Source organism: Bombus vancouverensis, chromosome 8, assembly GCF_051014615.1.
Source record: "Bombus vancouverensis nearcticus chromosome 8, iyBomVanc1_principal, whole genome shotgun sequence".
In the NCBI taxonomy this organism is placed as follows: Eukaryota; Metazoa; Arthropoda; class Insecta; order Hymenoptera; family Apidae; genus Bombus; species Bombus vancouverensis.
This window is the reverse complement of record NC_134918.1, coordinates 7,364,658-7,382,384: the sequence shown is the minus strand read 5'-3', so window position 1 is coordinate 7,382,384 and position 17,727 is coordinate 7,364,658. Positions and strand designations below refer to the sequence as shown.

The 17,727-nt window shown below is 34.4% G+C and overlaps 1 protein-coding gene and 1 long non-coding RNA gene across 2 annotated transcripts in view; one reads left to right on the top strand and one right to left on the bottom strand.

The window, feature by feature from the left end:
• Positions 1-11,284, bottom strand: part of LOC117164823 (terminal nucleotidyltransferase 5C) — a 169,945-nt gene extending 158,661 nt beyond the window's left edge. The window contains exon 1 of the mRNA XM_033348202.2: positions 10,662-11,284. Coding sequence (XP_033204093.1) covers positions 10,662-10,802 — 141 coding nt within the window. The 5' untranslated portion in view covers positions 10,803-11,284. The remainder of the gene's footprint in view (positions 1-10,661) is intronic.
• LOC117164825 (uncharacterized) overlaps positions 1-17,727 on the top strand; it is a 68,115-nt gene that overhangs the window by 37,155 nt on the left and 13,233 nt on the right. The window lies entirely within an intron of this gene.

Below are 17,727 nucleotides of genomic sequence, written 5' to 3'. Positions count from 1 at the left end.
ATCCTTTCGTGGGCTGGCCTGTTCTACGGCCTCCGTAATAATTTACTGCCCCGTTTATTATAACCGGTCAGAGTGACTTTAATTACGTCTACGTTGTAAAACCGAAATTTAGTGGTCGTACACACGGAGCACGAGCCAAGCTACGAGCCTGCAGGTCTCAAGCTTAAAGGGTCGTTTACGAACACGCTGTGTCTAAAAATGAATACACTGACGACAGGATAAAATCAAGCTTGGATTTCAGCTTGAAATATTTCCAGTTACATATCCAAGATAAAAGCTATCGTGAATAGGTTAGATGTAATATATAACATCTAAACTAAAATGCTCGTTATAGTGCTTGGTAAATAAAACGAATCTCAATTTAGGTCATACCTTCTATAAAAATATGTCAATTGTTGGAACCTTTATAATTCTTCGATAGATCATACTAATCAGAAACGAATTCAAATTCCTTTGAAAGGTGGAATGAATTATACAGCAAACAGACAGAAACAGTAAAGAAGATAACGATCAAAGAAAGAAGCGTGAAATATTCCTGTAAACTCTAAACAAACCTGTTTCGGGAAAGAAATGTCAAATCTTTCAAAACTTCACGTATTTCAAACACTTCTTACCAATTTATTTCATATAGAAGCAATTACTAGATCTTCTCACGGACGAGGAGATATTTCTTGAAATGATCGACGCCAATTAACGACGATAATAGAAAATTGAAATTAACGGCCATGTGAATACGAGATGCAATTCAAAGCTTAGATACACCTGCCAAAGGAACAAGATAGCAATGAAACGCGAAAAGACGAGTGACAAGACGGAATGATCGTGGATACTGATGGGCAGCCACTGGCAGTCAGTGACGTTGAATTATGCAAAGGAATACGCAAAGGCTTGATAAGGCTGAACTCCATTTAAAGCACCATTGAATTCGTAATGGCATGTCGATCGTTTAGGTAGACCAAAGTGGTTCTACCTTTCGCTTAACCTTTTCTTCATTCTCGTTACTTTCACGTACGATCACCGACCCTCGGTTGCCGGTGACAAAACGTTTATTCTATTTAAAGATCAGTCCGGTTATCGATGTCGACGGGCAACCGTATCGAAGAATGCCTGCACGTGGGCGGTTTAAAAAAGTTTTTCAACGCAAGAACAAAGTGACTGAATCGAGGATTGACGTAACACCTCTGTTAAGATGACAGTTTATTAAAGGCAACGAAAAGACTAATAAAAAAAAGTGAATCGAGTGTATAGTTTGGAAAGAATAATCGACGATTTTCGATGATTCGATGAGCAGGAAGAATGAATTATTCTCTGCTCTTTGATCGATAGTAAGAAAGTAATAGTGGGTCATTGCATAATAATTTCCAGATCAATTGTATTAAAATAAAAATATTTAACCGAAGTAAAAGCCATTTGAATCGATGGAGTATTTTCTTCTAAAATTCTATTAGATTATTACATAATGAATAATAGTTCCGAGATAAATGAATAAAATAAATAAATAATGAATAAAACAAAGATTTGTAATCGAAACATATAAAATGTGTACTTTGGTTAAGAATAATTTTGTCTTATTCAAAATATTGTATCTTTTCTTCCACCGTCTTAAATGCCCTAAATATTGCTCCAGTTTTATTCTTTCTACTGTAGTATAGTTTTCTCTATACATTTCTTTCGTTTACATCTTCGTCTTGTTTTCTGTAGTCTTAAATTTTATTTCGTTGTTGATTAAATTCAAGCTATATATAAAAATGATACGATTAATCAAACATCTGCAATCCTATTGCAGCGAAGATAAACAAACTTCTTCGTCACTTTCACTGTAACTTCAAATAACATTGACACTGTCTATATTCCATTCATTATTAAAACCAACATCATCATTCATTTTCCTTAAAAAAGGATTACGCAATAGTTAAACAAGACGAAGTCTATCAAAGAGTACAAAAATCTATATGATTCCTAAGTAATTAGACGGTTTCTCTTTTCCTTTCCAAGCCGTAAAACGTAATCTATCGTATCTCATCCTTCCTCGACAAATTATTACCTTTTTTTCACGCCAAGAAAATGAACGTTTCTTTCCTTGCTTCATGATACGAAGAATCGTTGCCATTAACCACGAGTTGCTCATTACCGTATGCGCGAGGCCAATTATATAGTAATCAGCCAAGAAATATCGAAGAAGCTTTCACTGGAAGACGTTGCTGACTTCCGGTTAACACAGTGACACTTTTTCTTTAGTGGGACGTTCCATTTGAATATGTAATATATGAGAGCGTCATCTTTGGCCAAGTTCGCGTTTTCGGTATGCAGAGATATATACGAACCATTGGCATACCAATTTTTCCACATTAGAAAACCCTATGTGTATTATTTTTTCTTAACCAAAATCACTATCTACCATTATTATTAACTCTTTGCACTCGTCTGTTAACCGTAGCATGATTTCTTTCCGTTCTGTACGAGTCTTTTAAATTAAATAGATGAAAATGGTAATGATGACAAGGATTTAAACAATCAGCGGCTACGTGGACTTTCTCAATAAGATTTTCATAGGATATTTTATTTTAAACGAAACTTTATCCGATTTTTTAATTACAGTGATTAGAGAAAAACTACCCTCCCTGGTAATCATTTGAACAATTATTTCAAGATATTCTACTTCGAAATATTGTAAAACGTAAATATACAATAACATTTTTCGATATCGAATTCGAATTTTGTAAAGTTAGAAATCAGCTTTCGATCTGTCCCTAACAATGACCAAATTAATACAAAGCAGCCATAATGTCTCAAATCGACTGATAGATAACTGTACACGCCAACGAATTAAACGAGCGTAAACCAACGGAAAGGACGACAAAACGCGACGAAGAAGTTTCGGAGTTTAAATGGTTGTAGAAATGATTTATAATAAGTCATAAACGATTGCATATACTCGACGACGACAGGACGTTAATTAATGTGCCGAAGACAAATTATCGGAAGCGTGATTAATTTAAATGACGTGTGACGCCACAGATACAACAGGATTGTTTCGTGATTGTTAGCATTTCAATATCTCAATGTTGTAGAAGCCAGAATATGTTTGTTTAATTAGAAAGCGCGATAAAAGGGTAAGAGGACTTTTTTTAAATTACTTAATAACATAGGAATATATTGAATAATGTCAATTTTCTTATTAGGTTAATTTATCATTCTGTGGATTATATAGTTGTTATTACACAAGACAATTATACAGTTTTATAGGTTCAACGAAGAAAATGAGCTTTAGCAGGTTCAGCAACGTGAAAGTTACAATAATCATATACCTATGATATTTATCGTATATCATTTTGTTTGCTATCGAATTTTTATCACGTCTTATGAAATGTATCTAAAGCAACGATATATTTTTATCAGATGATGTACATTTCTCGTTACATCAAAATATTAATTGCATTATTTTAATCTAAATGTTCTTAACAGATATTCATATATCTAGATTTCGCATATATCACTTTATCGTTATCGTACATTTATTATATTTTACCAGATAATGTATTCATAAAAATTTTCTTTCTTTTTAAAGGAACAAATTTCACATCATATTCCAGGGAACATTAATCTTTAAATGCAACTGCCATTTGGCAACATACCTGTATTCCCCAATATAGTAGACACATAACATTTACTGTATAGTGTCTAAATTAATGATGTATTCATAGCACAAAGACATAAAGTGTCTGTCTGTTCATAAACAAGTTATTTCGTCTTTTGTAATCTTTCCCAGCTATAATTCGAACGTCTGTGCCATTTGTAGTTATTACGACATTATATATAAAAAATTCCTCTTACCCTTTTATAGAAAAAAAAAGAATTTAACAACAATCTCTTTAGCGATAAATCTTTTCCTTCGATGAAAAAAGTGGTACGAATATTTCAAATTATTTTTCTATGTTCTTGCAACGTATAAACCAATAATTTCAAAATATCTTGCTATATTTTGAAAAATCATATACTTGAGAATTAATAAAACAAAAATATCTATACAGTCTGATTACACCACTTATCTCTTTTTTCCTTCCCACGAATTACATAAGATAGTAGCAAACAACACTATCTCCGTCAAGCAAAATACTCCATCTTCCAACCAACAGCCATTCTGTGTCTATTCACAGAATTCGAAAATGTTACTAAATAAGTTCTCAGACCATGACGAATCAGTATAGAACGACAGAAGGAACAAGATCCGAAGTGTACACCTTCGCCAAAAGAAAAAATGTCATTTCACAGCGAGTCTATTACGTAATCCTTCCAACAGCGTCATCGGGGCATCCGAGTTAATTAATTCAGCGATTCAGAGGAGTCAGAATGGCTGGAATATTCACGAACGGTATTATTAAAAACCGATAAATACAATGAATGCGAGAAATACGGTTGGTTAAGTAATCGTTTGTAATGCCAGCTGTTCTACACTGTATAAATGACACACGAAAGTACTTGAACATTTAGAATAGAGAACATTTATATAAAAAATTGCGTATGTGTTACATACGACATTTCGAAATTTCGTTAATACCATAACGAGACACAATTATCGCGATCATATTGGTAGAAGTATAAGATATTTATTGGAAACATATATGTATGTAGTAAAAAATTAGTAATCATCTTAAACATACAATAATAAGTATTAAAGATGGTCCCCCTTGAGTACTGTGAGTTTGTTAATCTAATATATTAATAAAAAGATCAATTTAAAAAAATCACGTAGAAGTTTTGGATAGAGTGGTTTTTCAAACAATGCAGGGCACGCGAATATTCGTGTAGTTAAGAATAGACGTCACGAAAGATTGAAGTACATGTACATATATGTACATTTATATTCTTCCAATGCACGTGCATATATTTATACGTGTATTTACATACATATTATGTACATAATTTACTTATACAGTGAAACAGTAACTATGTAACTCGCACGAACACACTGGCCGTTTGCTTCTTGATCCGCAGTGGCAATTTGTGAGGAATTGGTTCATACGAACGAATCCGCATTCGCTCTTTCTCACTTCTCTTAATCGCCGTAATAAAGAGACTCGTAAACGTATACTGAATAAAGTGATTCGAGATAAAGTGAGTCGAAATTTAAAAAAAGAAAAACATCCGCGTATAACCGAAACAGCGTTGTTCATAGAAGCATTAAAAAATATAAAAGTTACGAATAAAAGAGTGAGGTTGAAAATACCTACTGAAAGATTGAAATATAATCAAATGTTACGGAGATTATCTCTTAACGTTTCTCTGTGGAATTTAATGATATTTTTTCGATTCCAAGTGGCATTCAATTTTTATCTAAGAAAATTGTCCGTGCCCTGAGAACTGAAGATTAATTACATTACGTACGTAATAAAATCGAGAAATATACAAAAAGCAGAGTTGATCGGTCCAATTTCTGAGACGCTCGTACGTTTCGCTGGCAATCGAGAGCGCGAGAGAGAGATTATTTTAATAGCGGTTTCGCGAGAAATTATAACCGCTGTCTACGTTCAAAGTTCCACGAGAGTGTGTAACTCAACGGGAAATTAATCGTATCGACGATAAATTTCAAGAAAAATACACACACTGGAAGAATATACATGTTATACGATTCGGTAGTTCGTGTCTGATGCGAACATTTTAATTTTTTAACGAGGTAAATGGATTTATGAACCTGACTGCATACCGCCTAGGCTTGAAATATGCCGCTTCAACGTCATCGCGCTCATTGCGTGTTTAACGCAAAGTGATTCAAGCGATTCGTGAGATTATCGTTTTTAACTTCGAGCAGCAATTCGGTTTCTAGAATCGTTCCAAGAATTTCTCTGTGTTGAATAACAAATTTCACGGCTAGGATAGAGGAAGAGTTTTAAAATACTTTTCAACTTTTATTTCCTGAACATGATGTAATATTGGAATTTTAATTTATTTTAATGAAAATAGCAGCACAAAATTTTCTGCTAATGATATTTATCTGAATATGTTATAATACTGAAACTTTAATTCGTTTCAATGAAAATAATAAGATAAAATGTTCCATGAGTAATATCTGTCTGAAACTGATATGATATTGAAACATTAATTTATTCTACCAAAAATAGTGTTACAAGATGTTCTATTAACCGTGTACATATTATTTATCTATCCATGGAAAAATCTTGTTATAAAGTTTAAATATATTAGTTTATAATTTATAAATCTTAATTTAAACGTATTCGAGGTCTGCTTGAAATTTAAGCAATTACAAATATTGTAAAAGGGCTAAGTAAATAAAAGTTCTTAAACCGTGGAATATAATTGTGGAGTAATTAATATGTACTGACAAAATTTCATGAACATAAATCAACAATGTCCGATAATAGAAAACATCGAACACTATGATTATCATTTAAAAAAAAAAACACTTTAACCTTCGCCAGAAGATAGACTACATCGAATTTAACCTTTCTCTGAATTTCATATAAACAAATCGGGCTAACTGAAAGGTATACTTGTAGGTACAAATATACGAAGCGACACGATGTCCTAATGTAAATATGTTTTTATCAATTCTAGAAATACTTCTTATATATATAGGGTGTCTTATCTTGAATATATGAAATATTTAGAAAAACACAAATAACGTATTTCCACGCAAATATTCATTTTTATGATAGTACTAAATAAAAACGTAGTCGTTAAACATAATACTATATTTCTCCTTATCGTTAATTATTTATCTCGGGACACCCTGTATAGCGTGGTCTAAAGTCCAAACGCATTAACTCCAATAAACAGCGCCAGGCTCGTTCTGTTTCTGAATACATATTTCAAACAATTAAGACGATCGCGACGGTAATGATCAATGATCATTGCCGCTATCGTCGCAAAAAATTACTCTCCGATAGAAAATAACTTCAAGAATAGATAGTCACTCGCCACTGAACGAGATTTTTCAGGGAAAAGGTTATCGTTTATTATTTGATAAACACTATGACACCATAAGTTCCTCTCTAAGTTGTTTGATATACCTATTCGAATGATATTTTACCCTTTGTGAAACTGGATTTTTTCTTTTTTTTAGAACGTGAAAGAAATTTTCTTTCTATTGATTTTCAATAGTAAAAACACAATCTTACAGAGATTTTTTTAAAGAAGATACAATTCACCAAAATGGAAAAGTACTTTTATAAAAAATACACATATTAGTTGTTTAGTGTAAAGATTGAAGACTAACAGCAGGCTAATGCTGATACTTAAAAAATCACATAATTTATTATGTAAAATAGACATAAATGGGCATAAGATATTCACTGTGACGACTGATTCCGTTATATTATCTGCGATTAATTTAGAAAAAATGTGTTCTTCAATTTCTGCACGATTAATATACCTCATTAAAATAAATTGATAGTATAAATTTATATTCGAAAAAATATTTAAAAATTACTCGATGTCTCATATCGTAGATCAATGAATTTATTAAAAAATAAATTATATTCTAGCTAAAAGAAAGTATACATCATTTAAGAAAACAAAGATCGTCTTGTAAATCTCAGAAACACTCGTGTTATACGGAATAAACGAAATTTGTGTCCATCGTAAAAACTCTTCCTGAAAAGAGGATAAATTCTATTAGGAATATTTTTTCGAACAAAGACTGATTTGAAAAATAATTGCGCGGATAAATCAAAATAAGCTTTATATTTTTGCTCGCTGTATATGTATATGTATATATATATATATCATTCGACACTTGCAAAACAATATGACCCTTCGTGACACGTTGTTATGATATGGTTCATAATAATACAACCAACTATGTTGGTCTTTGCGCACGGTCTAACTTGAAGAACGAACAGTCACGGTCCACTCTATGTAAATAATTATAGCCTCAATATTACGTCAATTGTCAATCTTATTAAAAAATCAGATTACACTCGAATATTGATGAAATAATTTGGAGATCAATTATTCGTATAAAAAAACAACCGTGACGATATTAACCGATAATATTTCAAGATATTTTTATTGCATCGTGTGATACTACATATTTATATCGATTTGTAACTACATATAAAGAAATTAACTTTGTTATATTATTATTATGTTGCTATATAGTTTTCGTTGGACTAAACAGAATGGCTTTTAATTTAACGGTTTAAAAGAAATCCTACATTAATACATTCATTAATAACGACGCATATATTACGTCGATTCAATTGTTTAAATACTGCGTCGTTTCTTGTATGTGTGTCAATTAACATAATTTGAGGCATTTTAATTTCTGCGTGATTCAACAAAATGGCTTATAAGGGGACAATGACTAATGGAATAAAGAAATTTTCGATAAAAATAATAATGCAATCCCAAGGTTCTCTCGTACAATCGAATTATTGTAAATTTCCTCAGTCATAAACCATTCGATCATAAAATTGTGAAATTGTGAGGTCGAATTCTATAACTTGTAACTTCTAACTTATCAATTCACTGATATCATTAATTAACAAATTATTGTGCAAGAACGCCGAGAAATGAATAATTCTATTTTAGTAACAGAGTGTGTCTTAAATAGAAGCGAAAAATATTGGCAATCCTTGCATTATTCCTCAAATCTAAGAAAGAAGAAGGAAAAGAACATTTAAAAAAGCAGAAATAAGTAATATAGTTGCAATATTATTTTCCTTCGTTCGGCGTTATCCGTCAATTATCAGGAAAAATAATTTGTAACGTCACAAACAACAGATACTAAGCTTGTAGACCCAACACGAAAACATGCACGAAAACACGTAACTTTCTTGATAACAGTTTCTTTCTCGTTTCTTTTATCGTTTCGTTATAACTCGTTGGATGTCACAGACATATCGCAAGCCATTAAAATTCGTGGCCGAGAACATAATTATGCATATCGGCGTTCTATCATGGCAGCGAATTGAGCCTTCGTGTATCTCGGTACATCGATGGAGCATAATGTCGCGTCCTACACACGATCCGCGCCTTGTCTCAGAGTTTCAGGCGTGTCGACCAATCGATACTCGTGCCATTGCTCCGGAAATGATCCTTCGGATTCGAGACTGCCGCCTGAACTGACGTCATTTCGAGTGAAATAGGATCGGGAGAATGGTTGCCGTATAGGTGTATAATATAATGGCAACATGGACGCATTAAAAAGCTTCAAGGAGGAAGCACGCTTCATAGTCGGTTAATATCGCCATTGTTTTACCAACTTAAAACAGCGAAACGTTTTAACGCGGCGTAAGAATCGACTGTATCAAACGCAAAGTACTTTTCCTCTTTATGCCGTGTCAATAAACTATTGATGTACAATAGTACAGTACATACAGATTTTACTTTTTTAATAAAGAAACGTGCTGTCTGGATTTTTGAAAAATAAGAAAATGTTTTAGCTTGATTCGTCGTTTCTAGAACTATCTGTTTATTGTACATTTAGTTACAATTTTTAGTATCCTATATCTATGCGAATTCATTTCTTATACATATGCATATATGTATTTATGTTTCAAGGAGTATTGTTTTAACTACTAAGTATCGTAACTACTATACCGTGGATACTTTATATACTTTTATATATTTATGCATATGATATAATATGATGTATATTATATATATGTATAATATATGATATATATTATATGCATTCTATATATGTTTGTATCTGCAAGTTTTCCGTGAATGCATAAAAGTCAACTATATTATGTTTGTCAGCCTGATTTTCGTAGAAACGAATTTATTACGTCGCCGGCGAATATCGAACGTAAGCGTGAAACGACAATTATTCGTAGTTCCATGGAAACACGCAACGACCCGTGCGATAAGTGTTCAAGAAAAAAAATACATATACTACGTGTCTTAGAAACACCTTTCGTTACAAACCGGCAAATTAATACATTCCAGAGTACTGATTGGCTAACACCTTAGATCACGTGTGGACACCCGTTATGCTAATTTAATAAGTGTCGTTCCGTATAAATTCGCTGCTTGCTGCGAACACTTCTCGGTCTTACCGATTCAGTTTTACCGATCGTCAAATGATTAATCAAATGTTCCATTCGAAGCGAATGTATATCATACATTTTCAAAATCAACACTTCCATGGTTTTTTCTATAAGCGCAGACAGTCAGCTTTGCAATTATTGTACTTCAGTTTCTTTTTTTATTTGTATACTCAACGTTGTAATTTCTTTCTTATTTTCTTTATAGCATAGAGATAATGCCCGCAGATTACTAAATAAATAAATCAAGCAATAAAAGACGACTAATCGACATAGGCATATCTGAAATAAAATTTCGAGTCACAAATAAAATTTTTCATTGTACAGTATATCATTAAGAAATAAAATTTTCCTATAATGTCACGATAATTCTAAATTAATGTGACAGACCGCGTTAACAAATCGGCCGCGGCTGTATATCGCCCGGTTCGCCATGATTCGATGGGATCGATCGATACGGCGCTGCCTTGGAACACTAGACTCCTGAGTCCTTCCGCTTTAAGTCCTTTTCCCTTGGGTTAATGACACCCATCGCATCGGTTCGAAATCACACGTGCGAATAGCACATCGTAAGGGTAACGTAGTCGGAACGATACGCGAACCAGCATGATTTGCAAGCGAACTGGTAAGTTTCGAGTTACGTAAGCTTACCTGCATCAAAGGGAGAACCTGACCAGGATTGACGGATCGGTTGTTGGTTTCTTTTCTGGGCTCTTCCATCGTCACGTTCCCAGTCCAAATTTCTTCCGCCTCGGGCAATCGTTTCTCGATATTACCATTCACCTTCTCCATAATGGAAATGAACAATCTCGCAAAACGAAAGCTGATACTGCACCACTGGCTTCTCACTCGTGTCGTTGTAGGAAAGCTAAGGCTACTATGTGCGACGTCTCGGTTAATAGGCGATGGATCGATCGATTCACTCTCTCGAAACGAAACGTCTTCTCCAGAATGTTCTTACACGCCTCGCGACAAAAACAGGACTCTCACACTTTTAAACGTAACTCTTGGTAAGAACTTGGACTAACGTGTGTCACGTGGTCGGGCAGAGACGAGAGACAATCGGTCTTAAACGAGAGGCTAGAAAATTGTTCGTAACTCGCGCACACAAGTTAATGAACGGGAGAAAAATCGGGAAAGCAAATGATTGAACGCGGCACGCGTAGTTACACGAGCCGTGTGTGTTACTCGGAATTAACGATTAAGGAAGTCGACGACAATTACGAAAAGAACGAGACAACCGGCGGGATTCGACACTGCGAGAATCTCGTGCTGTTCCGTCCCGGCGTGATGTCGCCCCACCCGACTCAAGTCGAACGCCGCGTAACTATCCCCACCACCGGCGGAAAGCAGGCTGCACGTCTGCCCGAAATCGCTCGAAAGCTACCGGCGTCGTCGTTTCGACGGAACCAGCGCCACCGGCGACGCAGAAAATGCGAACGTTGCCATGCGATGCGACGCGACGCTTTTCTCGCAAACTAATTTTCGCTCGCTGATCTCTACACACCACCGGGAACCGACCGATTAACCCTATCTATACACTTCATCGCCGAGTAGTGCCTGCGTTCGACGAACCCGTCTTTGAACGGCCGGTGAACGCGCAAACGGCTGTCCAGAGCAACCAGAGCGCTGCAGTTTCGTCCGCTTTGCACGCTGGGGCTTGACGGTAAATCTTAGAAACGTATCGTTCGCGTTCCTAGAAATGTTTAAGGTATTCGAAGCTTCTAGAGACATTTTAAGGTACTATTAATAATTGACTCTAACAAATTTTTATAAGACTTTTATTGCTTTTATCGTATTCTGATTTTAACATGTTTAACACGTTATTCAGAGTATCAGAGTATCGTTTACCTTGGTAATGTTGTAATGTGAATTATATAGTAATTGATCGTGAGTATTGTGGCTCACGAAAATATTTGTATATTTATAGAAACTTTTTTGAGTAAATTATGTGCGTCTGTAGAAACTGTTCTGAAATTTTATTTACAATATAACGAAACACGCACGACTAACATGGTTAGGTCCAAAATGTTTACATACACATAGAAGTTACAAGAAATGTATGTTTACAATATATCTATGTTATGAAATGTATGTTTTTTGTAAACATACGTTTCACAGAGAATAGCCAATTATTTACTGTGTTAATAAGTTACAACATTTAATCAATCTATATTTAGTACTAATTAAATATTTAGGATCCCTGTCTATAATATTTTTCTATAAGTGAATATTCGTTCTAAATTTTACCAATGTAATTACGACAATCGCGTGATTCATTACACTATTAATGCGAAAGAAATGCCAATTATTGGTAACCACCATGACGGACAATGTATCGATTTGATTTAAAAAGACCATTTCGATCTGAGAAATCGAGATAGCAGGTATTGAAAGTAGAATATTATTCGAGGAACGTAATTGATATATATTACTATATTAATAATGAGTCTGTGGAGTAATATGTAATTTACCTGCCGGAAGTAATTATTTTATCTCTTGTTAATAAAGCATAAGAAATCTTACGACGTTTGCGTCGTGTATGTTTCTTTATCGTTACTACTTTGAAGTACCGTATAACGTAATTACTCCGGAGATTCTGTTTATCTAAATTTCTTTCTTATCGATATAAGAAAGCGAATTGTCATTTGTTACGGTAATAAAGGAAAATCATGTTTCCCTTTTACATTTATCGCAAAAAACGAAGTAGGAAAGGTTTCTTGCGTATCTTGTTTACCGTTTGGCAAAGTTTCTTCGAGGTATGGAATGTTCCATATTAACAGCATTTAAGAAAGCATTTATACAGATTATAAAAAGTCTGTACTTTGTATTTCAATGAAGTTTTGCACACTGTAAAAACTGTCAGAATATTTATCTCTTTATCGACGAACATTTAAATGGCAAAACAAGATTCAAAAGAATCACACCACTGGAGAAGGTATATTGAAAGAGATAGGGCATATCATAAAACGGTTAATCAAAATATTGATGACTCCCCACTTCAAATTGTATAACGTAAGATAAAAAGAAATTATTTCAAGATTTTGTTTAGTCTTATACTCGAACATATGAAATTTCATTAAAATCAGCTGTGAAATCGAAAGGATTTACAGGCTTTGTAAATATTCACTTCAGATGATCAATCAAAGAAGATTAATTACCATAACTACAATATATCCCTATATCTGTATGTATACATATACATATATGTAATCTTACATATATTCAAATGATCGATAACCGAAAATTGATATCTTCTGTTTGTTTTCCTTTTTTAAAGAAAAGATAGTACAATAACTACAAAAGGTGAATCAACCGTTAATATAAATATAGTCTATACAGTTTAATTAAGTCATTATTGAATAACTAGGGAATTTTCTTATTTTTATTCAAAGATAATTTCGACATTTATTTTGTCAGTTATACAATATTTTCTTTGATTATGAGCCCCTTTTTCTCAGAAAGCAATAAGTTATTCTACATTACATTGTTGCAAATTATCATAATTCCTGTGGTTTCTTGTACTTCGATTCTACATACAGAACAAACACCTAATCTCGTTTTCTTGAACTGACAGATGAAACTAGTATACATAATTCATTTTGACAACGAACAATCTCTTTGTCGAGATTCGAAACGTTCAATATTTCAATGATGCAATACTGAATCGCGCTTCGCCAAGAACGTGATTGACTAGTGACATTCTTAACCACGCGTGTCCCTCTTGACTTCCTCGAGGCGCCCATAAACTATAGATAGAAAGTATGTACAAGTGTCGATTAATGTCGCCGATTAACGTTTATGGATGACGAATCAAGGAGAAGACGGTACGACGTAATTTTCCTTGCCAAGAATAAAAAATCTGACATTTTGTCGTTCAAAGTGAATATTCAAATTCCTCGCCCTGTCGCTTCGTGTTATTTCAAAATGGATTTCCAGTTGGAGTTAAGACGGAGAAGTCTTCAAGGACCTGTTCCTTGCCTCGATCTTGTTGATCGCAATTTCTTTTCGATTTCATCGGCTTACCGTACATTATCATATTAATAAACTGTGCACTCTCTCAGCCTGTCGGGAACTTTTTCCACCGCGTCGAACGCGTTTTCCCGTAGATAACGCAGCTGTTGCACGCGCCTGCACGCGTCGCGGCTGAACCAAGCGGACAGATACGTTAAATGCCACTGCACCTTCGCTGCATTGCGTATCGGCCTCGCAGTTAATAAGCTTCGCCCGCTTTTGCGCCTGGAAATTGCATCCCGTTTCGTTCACGAATGTACGCCGTGTATGAAAGTGTTATGAGACTGTTTCTCTTTTATCTTTTTATTATACGTATCCACTTACTCGCTAGAATTTTGATGGTTTTGCTTGTGGAAGAAATCGTAACTCTGATGGTTTTGATGGAAATATTGTAGGTACAGTATCGTAGTTAAAGTATCGCTGAGGAATTAATTATTAGTAGACCGCGGAATTTTATGTTAATTTATGTTTGCATGGGCAGAACTAAAGAAATGAAACTTATACACAGATTCGTTTTATTTATTAGAAATTATAACGGTTACTTTCCTTTGGATATTTTATATATTTTTGTCTATTACATGCATTTTTGCAACTTCAAATTTTACATAAATATATTACAATAATTATACATTGTGCATAATATGTACAATGACATACAATTACATAGACCATAGTTTAAACCTTGTTTATTTAGCTTTTCATATACATAATATTATGATAATGACATATTCTATAAAAAATAATTTGTGGACACGCACTAGTAGGTGTAATATTTAGAATTACTCTGAATGGATTTTAAAGTGATTCGTACTAGGACCGCCTCGTGTTTCGAGTCGTTAGATAACTGCTTCTTAGATATTACATGCTAATTCCTCTGTTCATTAAGAAAAAATGTAAATTATATTCTCTTAGGATAGTATAGCTTATATATTTTAGATATAATAGCCTAGACCTGTAACTTTCCTATTGAGAAATACGATGTTTGGTAAGAAAGTCGTCTAAAAGGAGAAAATGGCAGTCGGCGATGAGAAGATAAATCTAAAGAACATTTTAATTACGTTATATATATACTATATAATACAGTACCGTCCGCTTTAATTCTCCATATATCTGATTCCTTTTACAATCTTTTCTCATCTTAAATATCCAAAGATCAAGCTTACTAGAAAAAGATGACAACTTTAAATTATTTAACACGGACTTTTGAGAAGATCTAAATAAATATCAAAGTAGTTTTGTACAATAGAATCTTTATTACAAGACGTCTGAATCCATAAAGCAGGAATGCCTTCTATTGTGTCTGACTATGAAGCAGCACTCTGCTTCCTTGATTTCTTTCGTATCATCTTTATTATTCATAAACATAGTACATATGTGATACACTTTTTACATATGTAAGTTTTTATCATCAATTTCAAGGCAATAAATTTGATATTCGTGTGAACACGTGTTGTGATAAAACAATAGAATATTTCTTTTTTACACGTACATTGTTTTTATCACACGTGCGTGACTGCGACTTTAATACGAGGCTCGAATAAAATGTCACGAAATTCTAAAGATAATTCTTATAATAATTCGCGTAAAAACATTTACGTTCCACAAATGCAATGACAACAGCAGAAAGATGATATTTGAGGAGATGAAACAAACCAATTTTATTTACTTATTGTTAATTCTAGTTTTCATTAAATACCGAATAATATTCTTGCTGATACTGAAGAAACAAAACCAATATTAAGATATTTTGATTTTTTTTTTATTTCAAGAATCAGAGACTATCCTTAAACCCAGTAACATATTAATACATTATCTAAAATATTCTAATTTTACAGTATAAAAATAGATTTCGTATGAAAAATACTTGCTACAACATAACATCATAACGAATAGAAAAGTCAATTAACAACAGACAGTGTTGAAGAATGTCAATTATTTCTGGAATTAAGGGAAATCATCAAATCAAACTGCCATTATTTATTGTCCCAAGGAAGCTCTCTGAAACTTCAACTTAACATTAGTGCACGCTAGGCTTCATCCCTAGAAAAAGGCTCTCTGAAGCATTAACTTCAGTTCGTTCGCGTAGCCTCGTACGGCAAACAAAATTATATTCCGATAAGATAAAAACGCAGCTGTAAGTTTCGAAAGCGTCGTAAATACGTCACCAATTGATCAGTGAGGCCGATGGAAATTTTTACGGGCGTCAAATCGCTGCAAACCGGCACGGAAAACAATATTGATCGGGGTTGTCCGATGGGAACGTCGTTTCGCGTGGCTGTTGTAAATCAGCGTAACAAAAATCAGCGCGACGCACGCGACACTCGAATGGTAACAAGCCAGACATTGCTCTTTCGGCATTGATACGCACGGAGAGATTCGACCGGCCGCGATTCCGATTAATTAATTTAATCGGCGTTGCTCGCGCGTGAATCACGAGGTCACAGCACGACTGATCGTATATCTTACGCACGTGCACAATTTTACCAAAAATAGAAGCGACTATAAAAACAAAAAAATAAATAAAGGCACAAAAGGCAATGATATACACACACACATATATATATATATACGTATAGTATTATAACATAAACGAGGGCCATTTATTTGATAACAACCATAATCGATAAGTCGCTGTTGAAGCAAATGGAACGAGTTCCTGCAGTTCTCCCTGTTTCGAGATTATGGTTGAGTTGATGGGTTTACCGGTTGGATACTAAAAGGAAGAACTTACGAGATTATAATTTAAATGCTTGTTCGCGTATCTAAATAATGGTAACAGAGAATTTATATTTGACGCAATGTATACATAGATATGGAATTTTACCAAATTTAGCGTTTGCAATGAAATCGTGTAGCGTATTATGGAATTTGTATATGTTTTTCTTTTATAGCAGAGGGAAACTATATTATAATGTGCTTTAAAGCAACATTTAATAGATTCGGGAAAGACAACATCGTCGTTTTCACGTTTAAAATGATGATAGTCCGCTAAGATCAGATAATTCCGGTTATCAAGATTTTGTCTAAGATTCACACTTTCGCAGCGGCATCGATTCATCGTGAAGGTCGCGTTGACGTGATCGGGAATCCATCAACTTTCAATGCATGTGAACGCATCGGCGCCATATGTTAGCGTGCACGAGCCGTTGCTCTATTCCCGCAAAAATCGACTAATAAAAAGGCAACTCGTCGACCTTCGATATAGTCTATGCCTCCGTGGCAAATGGCTCTCTCTCTCTCTCTCTCTCTTTCCCTCCTCTCTGTCTCTATCTGTATAAATATATATATATCTGTGTTCTCTCGATTCTCTCCTCGTTGTTCTCCTACTTCGACACGGTTCACCTGTCTCTCTTCGTCTCTCCCTCGCCGCCCCGTCTTTCCTCCCTTCTTTCTCTTTGCCTTTCTGTTTCTACCGGCCGTATGGTTGCGCCGGTGTGCACCGTTGCCAACTTTCACGTATCATAATACACAGTGAAAGAATGTGGTTTCCCTTTCAAATTACAAAATACGGTGCGAGTGCACATTGCGCGCCGCACACTTCCTTCGGCTGATCGCTATTTTCTTTCTTGCCTCGATTTCGTCCGGGTTCGACCTCGACGATCCTCTTCAACACTCCGCTTCATCCGGAAACTCGCGTTTAAGTATCGACGCTTCAAGTATTATAGCGATTACATCGTTCTTTTGCTTTATTACAGTTGGTCGA